The sequence below is a fragment of the Megascapheus bottae genome, chromosome 13, assembly GCF_031878675.1.
Source record: "Megascapheus bottae isolate mThoBot1 chromosome 13, mThoBot2.hap1, whole genome shotgun sequence".
In the NCBI taxonomy this organism is placed as follows: Eukaryota; Metazoa; Chordata; class Mammalia; order Rodentia; family Geomyidae; genus Megascapheus; species Megascapheus bottae.
The window spans coordinates 59,475,899-59,487,899 of record NC_143521.1 but is presented as its reverse complement, the minus strand read 5'-3'; the positions used below and the strand labels follow the sequence as shown (position 1 = coordinate 59,487,899).

The following is a 12,001-nucleotide window of genomic DNA, read 5'->3' as shown; positions in this document are numbered from 1 at the left end:
GGGACGGCGGGCGAGAGGGGCAGGTGCGCAGCCCGGAGGATGCTCGGCGAGCTGCGCGCCGGGCGGGCCCGGAACCGCGGGCGGACGGGCGGGCGGGCGGACGGGCGGGAGGGCCCCGGGACCGGCGCGGGCACGGGGGCGCGCGGCGCCTCGCCGCTCACGGGAACCCCGCGCCTGCTCTGGTCACCGCCGCCCCGCGCCGCACATGCGCCGAGGGCGCCCGAGCCCCCCCAGCCCGGCGCGAGGCGCGGGAGGGGCCCGTCCGGGAGGGGCGGCCAATCACCGCGCCGCGCCGCGCCGCGCCGCGCCCCGCCCTCCCGAAGCGCGCTCCGCACGGCCAGCGCGCTCCCCGGACTACAAATCCCGGCGCGCACCTCGGCGGCCGCCAGCGCCGCGGCGTTGCTAGGCGACGACGCCCAAACGACTCCCCGCCGGCGGGGAGGGAGAGCCGGCCAGGACCCTCCGCGGCCCTCGCTCCCACGGACAGCAGGAGGCGGAGGGGACCCCGCCGACAGGTACGCGGGCGGGCCCAGGCGCGGGCGGGCCGGGCGGGCCCCGGAGGCGCGGTCCTCCGCGCCCGTCAGCGTTTGGCTGGGGCCGACCGCCGTGCGTCTCCTCCCCGGCTCCCTGACGAAGGTCCGCCCGGCCTTCTAAAGCTCTTTTCCTAATGTCTACCCCTCAGACACTCGCCCGGGGGCGCCTCCGCCCTCGGAGCACCAGCTCCGTGCTGGGCACCCTCACCTGTGAGGCCCGGGTGACAGGGCCTCCCGCTGCCCAAGAGGGCCCGGGCCTCCCGCCCGTCCCCGCCCCGCCTCCCGGCTCCTCCCCGGCCCCGGCCGCGCCCTCCGCGCCCCGCCTCCCGGCTCCTCCCCGGCCCCGGCCGCGCCCTCCCCGCCCCGCCTCCCGGCTCCTCCCCGCCCCGGCCGCGCCCTCCGCGCCCTCCCCGCCCCACCTCCCGGCTCCTCCCCGGCCCCAGCCGCGCCCTCAGCGCCCCGCCTCCCGGCTCCTCCCCGGCCCCGGCCTCGGCCGCGCCCTGGCCTTCCCCGCCCGTCCCCGCCCCCCCCACCCCCCTTCTTCGACCCCTGGTCTGGAAGGCGCCGCTCAAAGCGCAGGGAGGTGGGGCCTTCCTCCGCTCGGAAGTCAGAAGCTGCCCAAGCCCCTGGTCATCTGCCCGGGTTCAGATCCCCGGCCTGTGTTGCACGAAGCTGAACATGAGTCTGGTCCACGCTCCTCTGCACCCCTGGAGAGCAAAACTTTCCAAAGATGCCTCTCACCCCAACTCCTTTCCAGTCTGAGTTCCACGCGTCCGCAGCGGGGAAGTTCTTTGTCAAGTCACCCTGGCCTTGAGGCTGCTACACCCAGCATCAGGACTGGCTCTCCTCCCTCTACCAGCGGCCGTGGCAGGTGATTCCACCCTAGGCGCCTCCTGGGCCCCCTTCCCCGGGGCCCTCGGCCCACGCTCTACTCAAGGCAGTGGCCCAGGGACTCAGAAGCCACTCTTCATCCTGAGCTATGCCTGCAGCCACCGGGGTTTCTCTGGTGCATCCAAACGGAGGTCTCCAGGCTGAGCGGTGGAGTTCACCCCCACCCCCAGCTGGACGTGAAATTGAACATGTTCCCAACTGCCCTCAGTCTTCTCCCTTGAAATCTGCTCCTTCTGAAGCTGCGGTCCACGCGTGGAGAACTAAGAGCAGGCATTTGGTGTCCACTGCCCAGTGACTATGGCTTTTCTCTGTGTGCCTGTGCTTGTCCAGCCCTGAGGTCTGGGGCTGAGCTTCTCATAGTCTGGAACTGTGCTCAGGATAAAGACTGATGTCAAGGACATGGGGAAACAAGCAAGAGTAGGTACAACTGCACACAATAAAATAGAATCCCCTCATCATAGCTGTTCACCATTGCCATAGAAGTCCTTGGAGGCCGTCCTGGGGTACAGCAGTCCCATGTTTCATCACGATCCAGAATGGCTGCCCAAGTTGGTGTCTTCACCTCCTGAGCCCAGGCACCAAATGAAAATGAGAAAATGGTTCAGGCAGAATTGCAAGCAAGAGTGGGGCACGGTGGCTCATGCCTGTAATCCCAGCTACTCAGGAGGCTGAGATCTGAGAATCAGGGTTCAAAGCCAGCCCAAGCACAAAATGACCTGAGACTTATCTCCAATTAACCTCTAGAAAATGGGAAGTAGGGCTTGCCTCAAGGGCAGGGCAGAAGCCTTGAGCTGAGGAGCTCAGAGACAATGACAATGCCCAGCGGGAGGGCAATAGCCTTGAGCTGAAGAGCTCCATGATAGCACCCAGGCCAGTTCAAGCCCCATGACCCACAAAAAAAAAAAAAAATTGAATTGCCAGCAGGCCTTAGACACAGAAGCTCATCCTACTTCCAGGTGAGCTCACAAACATCATCTTTTCTTTGGTCAGCAGTAGGCAAACCTGTACCCTTATGAAGGAAGAGTGGAGATGGAGAAGAAAACAGAAAATTCTAGCCCTTGGAGCTGGGCACCTTTGGACAGCAGTGTTTAGAAGAATGGCTTTAATTTCTGAAACATCTTTCCATTAACATACAATTGGGTTCCTGTGCAAATGATGCCTCAGTAGTGGTAGAGTGTGGAACTGGTTTGTATCTAAGAAAATTAGGCCTCTTCACATACTGTTTCTGTCCAGAATGCATGGCTAAGAAAGTAGCCCTAAATATGAGACAGTCCAGTCTTGATTCCTGGAGCTAAAAATCAATATGAGAAACAAAGTTAATAAGCTTGGGAAATTCCACTTCCTGTGTAGATGATTTCTCATCTTCCAAATAAAGCTGGAGGCTAGAGACATGGTTCAAATGGTAGAGCACATGCCCAGCATGTGTGAGGTCCTAGGTTCAATCTCTGGTACCACAAAGTAAATTTCTGTGGGGGGGGGCATGGGTGTCTGAGCAGGCAAAGTAATTCACCAGTAGGCAGGTAATATGATGTAACATAATTTATTGGGTTATACTGAGATCATCACATCACACAATTCCTGTGTTCTAATCCTAACCTATCTAATCCTATTCTGCCTATCCAGCATACCCACTGGGCTCACCTCTCTGAACTCTTCTAAGTCGTGGAGTCGAACAGGGCCTGCCGATCTTGAGGGACAGCCAACAGTCCTGGCGGGGTGTAGGCTCTGGGCTGCTCGACAAGTCTCAGGCCTCATCAGTCCTCTCAGGCTAGGACCATCTTCTGCAGGCCAAAGATCCTAGAACCGCAGTCTCAGTTAAGTCTAGCAGAAGTGCTGTCCCTCATTCTGGGTCCTTTGTTTATATTGGTCCTTGGCTTGTTCCTCTCTGGCCCAAACTCCTTCATGCCTGATTTGGATTGGTTACGCCTTGGTCCTTGCTTGGTCTGGATTGGTTGTGCCTTTGGTCAGTGGTGCCCAGAGATGTCTGGTTGTCTAGCTATTGCTCTATCTATTCTGCCCAGGTGTCTAGGCTCCTATGATACTACATCTTGTAAGCCAGGCTCCTGACCATTCCTATGGTTACAGTCGTATGTGTCCTTACATCATTTTTTTTGGTCTTTTCTTTTTTGGTACTGGGGATTGAACCCAGGACGTCGCACTTGCTAGGCAAGCGCTTTGCCACTGAGCTACATCCCCAGCTCCTTACATCATTTTTATCTCCCATGTCCATAAGCCTTTAGGTATAATTTTGTATTAGCAATATATTTCTTAGTTTCATTTCATTACTGTATTTCATTTAATTACTCTAGTCTTCTCATATTATTATATCACTATTTTATATCATAGTCACTTAGCATTCCACAATATATTCATCATATATTATTTTCATATTACATTTATTATATCCATCATGTTAATATTTTCACCTTATTAAATGCTCACAACAGTGGGTCATGGGGCTTGAACTCTGGCCTGGGCGCTGTCCCTAAGCTCTTCAACTTAAGGCTACTGCCCTACCCCTGGGCCTGGGCGCTGTCCCTGAGCTCTTCAGCTCAAGACTCCATCCCTACCCTTCAGCCAAGCCCCACTTCCTGTTTTCTAGAGGTTAGAGATAAGAGTCTCAGGTTCTTTTGTGCCCAGGCTGGCTTTGAACTTTGATCCTCAGATCTCAGCCTCTTGAGTAGTTAGGATTACAGGCCTGAGCCACTGCACCGGCTCACAAAGTAAAAAGTTTTTTAAGATTTTATTAACATCGATTTTTACATCATATTTCAAATGTCATGTTTAACAAACAATTATTCAAGAAGGGAATCTATGTACAATCATTGGCACATAGATTTTAGAACATAGCTAAAATTAAGCTAAGGGTTTGTATGTCATAGATACATTATCAATCTATATAATATTATGTCTATGGAGTATATAGCCTATCATATATTTTTATGTCTCTGTAGTTACATTTATATCTCCAAGACCATGTCCATAACCTTGGGTGCCCAAATATTGAGTACTCTTGTACTGTTTGGATCTAATATCCACATATCATGGAGACCATGTACCTTTTGCTCCTTTGGTCCTGACTTATCTTACTCAGCATGATTTGCTCTAGATCCATCCACTTCCCAGCGAATGCCATTATTTTATCTTGTCTGGTGGCTATGTAGAATTCAATTGAATATATATATATATATATATGCCACATTTTTTTTGTATCCATCTGATACAGATGTGGGGCATCTGGTTGTTTCCATCACTTGGCTATTGTGAATAATGCAGAGATGAACATGGCTGAGCAGGGGTCCTTATCATATCCTGAGTTATGATCAAAGTAAAATTTCAAAATCAAGCTGAAGCTGGGCACTACTGGATCCCATGTGTTACCCTAATCATACAGGAGAACGAGATCTGAGCAGCACAGCGTAAGCCAGCTCCGGCAGGAAAGACCCTGAGATGCTTGTCTCCAATTAACCATCAAAAAAGTAGAAATGGAGCTGTGGCTCAAGTGATAGCATGCCAGCCTTCAGCTAAAAAAGCCAAACAAGACTGTGAGGCCCTGAGTTCAAGCCCCAGTACCAGAACAAAACAAAATTGTTCAAGGGGGTTGGGAAGCACTTGCCTGAGTTCCATCTTCAGCTCTGCCAATAATAATACTAATTTGTTTTTAAAAAAAACCCTAAAATCAAAGTGCTAAGTGAAACAAACCAGACTCAAACTGGTACCATGTGTTTTGTCTCATAAGTAGTACATAGAAGAGAGAGAAGCCAGGTGCCAGAGGTGCATGCCTGTAATCCTAGCTACTTAGGAGACTGAGATCTGAGGACTGCAGTTCCAAGACAGCCCAGGCAGGAAAGCCCATGAGACTCTTACCTCCAATTAACTACCAAAAACAGCCAGAGGTGGAGTTCTGGCTCAAGTGGTAGAGCACTAGCCTTGAGAAAAATAAGAAACCTGGACAGGGCCGGGAGTTTGGCCTACTGGTTAAAGTGCTTGCCTAGCATGCATGAAGACCTGGGTTCGATTCCTCAGTACCACATACATAGAAAAAAGCCAGAAGTGGTGCTGAGGCCAAGTGGTAGAATTCAAGCCCTAGGACCAGAAAAAAAAAAATACTATAGAGACAATTAGAAAAGAGCTCACTGAGCTGAAGGGGTAAGAGGAGGAGGAAAGAGGACAATGGAGTATGAATATGACCAATATATGCTTAAAAGTAAACATTGCATTGAATTTTTAAAAGCTAAAAATAGATGTGAACAAATAACTACATAAAAATGCTGAGGTACCGGAATCATGCTTAAGACATGGATGAGACGCCGTTTCCTACCCCCATGTGTGCTTCTTTTGGCAGTTTCCATGATGCCCATCCTCCTGGCACTGCACCTGCTCTGTGCCAGCTGTGGATGCAGAGCCCCTGTCCCAGCTGCCAGCAGGGCAACCCAGAAGGATGGCCTGAGACCCCTCTTTCCCTATCCCACCTTGAGGCTGGTTTGTCCGTTCCTTCCATCTGGACCCACTTGGAGATGGGGACGCTCCTGGTTCACTCGTGTCATTCCCAGAGGAATTCTGGGGTCTCCTCTCCCTCAGAGCTGCTAGGATGTGGGGGAGCCACAGGAGGGCATGCACACATGCCTGGGCAGGGGGATATGTCTCAGCCTGGAATCCCAGCTACTCAACGCCAGCCTGGAAATGAAAACAATCCACAAGACTCCATCTCCAAATTAACCAGCAGAGACCTCGGGTTGGAGGCGTGGTTCAAGTGGTAGAATGCCACCTGGCAAGCACAGGCAAGGACCTGAGTTAAGGCCTTAGAGGTGGTTTATAAACATAACAGGTGGCATGATGACACACATCTGCCCTCACGCCTGCCCAGAGGACAAGGTCTGAGGACTGTACTCTAGGCCAGCCCGTCAAATACAGCAAACCCTCTTTGAGAAACAAACTGAAAGCTAAGGGAGCTGTGAGCATGGCTCAAGTAATGGAACCCTGCAAGCTCGAAGCACTGAGTTCAAACTCTACTACTGAGAAAATGAAAAGTCCCTGTGACAGTCCGAGTGGTTTAGGGTACTTAGTCCTCTTTGTGCCTTTCCACACAGCCTGCACGGGACTGCCTAGGTACTGGTGAGATGGCAACCAAGGCAGGGGCCGGGATTCCAAGGTTTGAAGCTCTGTCCTGCCTTGGTGCTCACAGTGGTCTGCCACCTGAGCTGATGCCACAGCAGGCATGCAGACACAGGCCACATGTGGCAGGGGAGGGGCCAGGGATGGGAGACCTGATGAATGGACTTGAGGTTGCACTGGACCTGCGTGGACCATCCTAGATGTGAGCCTGGGGGCTCTGGACCGGCTCTCCCCCACCCAGTAAGGCCTGCACCCTGCACTGAAGCAAAAGGCTCGGCACCTGCTGTCTACTGCAAGTGTGCTTTTGCCCATGGTGACACTGTGACAAAACTGTGATGAGGCTTGACTGGGCACAGACCACAGGAATGGAGTCTGCCCAGAGGTGCTCCAGACCAGCCCTGACTTCCTGGGCCTTTACTGATGTTACCACTTGTCCTCAAGGCAGGAAGAAGCAGGACTGGGGACCAGGGGAAAATTAAGCTCTCCAGGGTACAGCCCCCCACAGCCAGGAGGGAGAACCTCCCACCCCACAGCGCTGTCCAGCCTGAAATTCCTGGAGTGTCTGGGATTGCTTTCCACTGAGGAGAGAGCTGGAAGGGAACAAAGGCCTCTACAGCACTGCCAGCTCATGAGACACAGGCCCCCCGCACAGCCAGTGGCACTGGGGCCCAGGAAGGGGAGGGGCAGCAGGGCAGGAGGGGACTAGGACTGTAAACAGCTCAGCCCCCCATCCCAGCACTAGCTGGCCTGACTCACCACTATGGAGGCCTCAGCCAACCTGGTGCCCACCCTCCTTCCCTCCGACTTCATCGTCCTCAGCCCCCCAGCCACAGGCCACCTTGCAGAGCCAAGGCACAGAGAAGCCAAGCCACAGGTCCTTCATGGTCCAGCAGAGAAGGAGAAGCTGGAGGCAGGGAAGCTACGGACAAGAACCTCTCCTGCCTGTGTGGAGGGTACACTGATGCTGCCCACACAGCCCAAGGAAGCAACCCGAGAACACAGTGCCAAGTCCAGGCCTCCCACATGTCTCCCCCACCCACTCCACACACGGTTCCCCCAAGCCCCAGTCAGGCAGAAGGGGTGCCGGAGAGATGGGGAGAGCACACCAGCTGCTGCTCTCGACTGAGTAATGTCCCAGAAAAGTACCCCTGCTCCACAGCCCAGCCCAAGGAGAGGCCCCATGGCCAATGCCTCGTACTTGTCCAGGCACTGGGGAGCAGAGAAGGGGCAGTGGTTCCAGAAGATATCCACGAGGACTCTGCTCACAGCATCTGGACTCCTATCCCAGGAGACTTGCTAGAGGTGACCCCAGTGGCCAAAGGAGTGGACAGGTGAACAGCCAGCCTTCTAACACCACCCAGCCGTCTAACAACAGAGAGACCCTCCGAGCTGGGGTGGAGCCAGACACCAGTGGTCACGCCTGAAATCCTAGCTGCTCCAGAGACTGAGATCTGAGAATTACAGTTTAAAGAGCTCAGGCAGCGAAGTCCATGAGAACCTTATCTCTAGCGACCAAAAAGTCAGACTTGGAGCTGTGGTTCAAGTGGTAGCGTGCTAGCCTTGAGTATAAAAGCTCAGCGTCAGCACCCAGGCCCTCAGTACAAGCCGCACGAGTGGCACAGGAAAAAAAAAAAAAAAAAGGTGGGGGAGAAGGGTGAAATGAAGCTGCTGCAGAGTCCATCCCCCAGAGCCAGCAAAGAAAGGGGCAGGGAAGGGCCCTCCGTGAATCATCATCCAAATCAGTCTCTCCCCTGCCCACTCTCCCTCAGCCCCTCAGCTTGGAGTTTCACAGCAGGGCATCCCGTACCTCTTCTGCATCTGCTGGCTGAAGTCTGCAGGAGCTAGAGGCTTTTCTTGGAGATGGCCCAGGAGCCCCTTCCTCCTGCCCTCAACACCCTTGTCCTAGAGCCCCTGTCACCCAGGGGTCACTGGTATCTCCTCCACAACCTCAGCTTCCCAGATCTACATCTAGCCTACTCTGGCCCTGGTCTTTAGGACCTGTAGGGCTCTGGGGGCTGCAGGGGGCCCTGGGGCTGGAGGGGACCCTGGGGCTGGCAGTTGTCTCTCTGGAATCTCTTGTCAATGCAGCAGTGGACATGCCCACTGAGAAACTTGATAACACCTTTGTCATGCTGAGCATGCAGGCTCCTCCTGGAAGACTGGCCTTCAGTCCCAGGCTTGTGCTTGCTTTATTTCTCTTTCCCACCTTTCTGGAGCTGCTGCTCACTGGACTTCGGCCTTTGGGAACATCTGTCTCATTTTGAAGACCCACCAAAGGACCTGGTCTGGATTGGTCGCTGCTCTGGGGACCTTCCAACACGGTGTCCCTTGTCAGTCCCCAGCTTAGAGGGCCTGGGTCCCATTCTGTGCCTGATGGAGGAGAGGCTTATCCACTGCCCACAGAGCACCAGTACCCCGCTTTGCCAGCTGGTGGGGGCCCTGTGTGCCCTGGCTGGGCCCGCTGGACTGCTCAGGCATGAACAGGAGAGTGGGAGGAGTCAGGAGCTCAGGTGGACACTGGCCACTGTTCAGGGCAGCTGAACAGAACAGTCTGACCGGGGCCCAAGCTGGCTTGCTGCACAGCAGATGGGGCCTCTGCCAGCTTGGAGGGCAATTGGGACCACCTGTGATGGGACAGCTGGTCCTTGGGCACTGGTAGTTTCTCCAAGGTCTCCCCTGCAGGAGCTGGGGTAAGCCAGTCTTCTCTGGCATGTTTCCAAAACGTTCAGGGCCTGGACAAGCCCTGACCACTCAGCAGTATCAGTCCTCTCTGGCCTTAGTTCCCTCTGCTCTAAAGTGGAGGTGTTTGGCTCGGGATCCAGGCGCCTTCCTGCCACCCTCACCTTGTTGCCTGTCCAGTGCCAGCTCCCAGCCACTGGATTAGGGAAGGCCAGGTTGCCAGCAGTGAGGGTGTGGCCGCCAGTTCTGCCAAGCTGGTAACCTGAGTGTCACGGAGAAGGTGACCTGTCATGATTTGTTTTTAGGCTCCTGCCAGGAAGATGACCTACTATGGAAAGTGCATTGACATGGTGATTGAGCAACTGGACAAGTTCCAGCCCGAGCGGGACATCCCTGAGCAGTTCCTGGAGGCAACCTTCCTTGCCCTGCAGGTAGGCCTGGGCTCCTGACTACGTCCGGTTGCTCTTTTTTCCCGTTCCTTCCTTCCCTGGAGAAGGCCTGAGACTGAGAGAGGGACCCACAGTGCCATCCAGACATCCCTTGGTTCCTCTGCACATCTCTCTGTTATAGGAGCTGCCCCTGGGCTCCAGGCTGTGCAGGCTTCGAGGGGAAGCTACGGGGCCTCCCGCATACCTCTGCAGGTTCTGTCCTGAAGAACAGCAGCCCTGAGCCCCTCAACCCCTCACACCCACATTGGCGGAGCCATGGCTATGCCTAGGGTGGCAGTGAGAATGTACTAGAGTGTGCCAGAGGGGTTCCCACTGCACCCAGATGGGGTCCTCACCACCACCTCCCCTCCTCCGCCCCAAGCCATTTGCATCTGCCCAGAAGGGGGCCATACCCCCACATACACAATACCTACACAGTACCCACCTAGTACCTACACAGCACCCACACAGCATCCACACAGCACTACACAGTACCCACACAGTACCCACACAGCGCTCAGGTGGGAAGAGGGTTGTCATGCAGTTGAGGGGTCTTCATGTAGTATGAAGACTGCTGCCAAACGTTATTTGAGATTATTTTAACAAATCTGCACATTATTCATGGTAAATGTCCTATTTTTTTTTTGGTGAGTCACAATGTTGTGACCAGGGACAGTGTCCTTACATGGGGAGCCCAGCACCCCAAATCCACTGGGCAAATTGGGTGCAGTGTAGAGCCGATGTACCCAGGGGAGCTGCCCTGCTCAGTGCAGACCCTGCTGGGAGCCCTCATCCTTCCAGGCCTTCAGAAGTCCCACCCATGCCAGCCCAGAACCAGCACAGGTGCTGACCCAGTTTACAAGACCCAGCTCTAAGTGGCAGGAAATCGCCGGAACACACCAGATGGGTTAGGTCAAGGCTTGAGAGTCCACGGCCAGCAAAGTAGGCAACATTAACTATTGGGCAGTGTGGACAGCAGGCTGTGGGGGCAGGGACCAGTTAGACTGTGTGCCCCCAAAGCACAGGGCAGCCCAGGCCCCTTACATACACTCTGTGAGAGGAAATCAAGATGAAGAGCTGGGGATCAAAGAACCCAGTGTCGCATAGTCTCAAACCCAGTGATATGTCTGTAGGAGAAGAGGGACGTTTGGAGAAGGTATGCAGAGAGCAGAGGACCCTGTGCCTGGACCAGAGCTGGAAAGAAGGCCACACTAGGACTGAGGAAAATAGGGCTAAGGGCTAGGACAGAAGTCAGGGACCCAGCCCCCCTCCACAGACCCAGGAAGGCACAGGCTGGAGGGTGACAGGGACTCAGCCCCATCCACAGACCCAGGAAGGCACAGTCTGGGAGGGTGGCAGGGACCCAGCTTCCATCTACAAACCCAGAAAAGTGGCTGGGTGCTATTAGAGCAGGGTGGAAAACTCCAAGAAGCTGGCAGGAAGAGGCAGGCCCTGAAGGGGGGGGGCAGTGGTTAGTGGGGCTGGAGAAATAGAAAGGGGGTGCTTGTCAAACAGCTTAAGATAGAGCAGGCCGGGCCGGGAAGTTGGCCTAGTGGTAGAGTGTTTGCCTACTGTGCACGAAGACCCGGGTTTGATTCCTTGGTACCACATACATAGAAAAAGCCGGAAGTGGTACTGAGGCTCAAGTGATAGAGCTCTAGCCTTGAGAAAACCCAAGAACAGGGCTCAGGCCCTGAGTCCAAGCCCCAGGACTGATAAAAAAAAAGAAAAGAAAAAAAGATAGAGCAGGCCAAGGAGGGAGCCATACTTCCAACCCCCTGGGCAGGGAGAATAAGAGGTAAAGCCTCCTGTCCTGTCCCTTGTCTGAAGGGAAACCCAAGGTTAAGGAATTATTAAAATACCAGATACACTGACATGGCTCAGATGACCTTGACTGGCCAGCTATCTCGATCCTCCAGGCCCAGCTTGTAGCTGGATATACATGTATGCTTTCCAGGTAGAGAGACGTGCCAGGGCATACATGTGAAGACACAAAGCTTTGCTGTGGCCTGAACATGATGTGCCCATGCAGACTGCACCACGCCCTTGTGCCCTCACGCAGCCTTGGCAGGAGTGGGTGGCAGGAGACCATCAGCAGAGCCTGGAGAAAGGCTGCATGCGCTCTTGCTCTCTCCGCATGTGTGCATTTTGGCAGCCTCGCTCCCTGTATCTCCTCGCTTTGCAAAAGCCTGCAGCCTTCACTTTTCTGCCATGCAGGGAACAGACTGAGACTCTGACCAGATGCCCAGCAGGGGCCAGCTCCATTCTCTTGGCCTTCAAGACCTGTGAGATAAATACACCTCTATTCTTTATAAACCTCCTAGTCTCAGCCCTAGAAAAGATGCTCAAACAGAA

General features: G+C 54.5%; 1 protein-coding gene across 3 annotated transcripts in view; it reads left to right on the top strand.

The window, feature by feature from the left end:
- The first annotated feature begins 417 nt into the window (after positions 1-417).
- Cfap99 (cilia and flagella associated protein 99) overlaps positions 418-12,001 on the top strand; it is a 33,703-nt gene continuing 22,119 nt past the window's right edge. For 2 of the 3 annotated variants that reach the window (XM_090343917.1, XM_090343915.1), the window contains exons 1-2: positions 418-515; positions 9,524-9,649. In XM_090343917.1, coding sequence (XP_090200043.1) covers positions 9,539-9,649 — 111 coding nt within the window. In that variant the 5' untranslated portion in view covers positions 418-515; positions 9,524-9,538. Of the gene's footprint in view, positions 516-1,290; positions 1,405-9,523; positions 9,650-12,001 lie in introns of all 3 variants that reach the window. The other variant, XM_090343916.1, reaches the window with a different exon arrangement.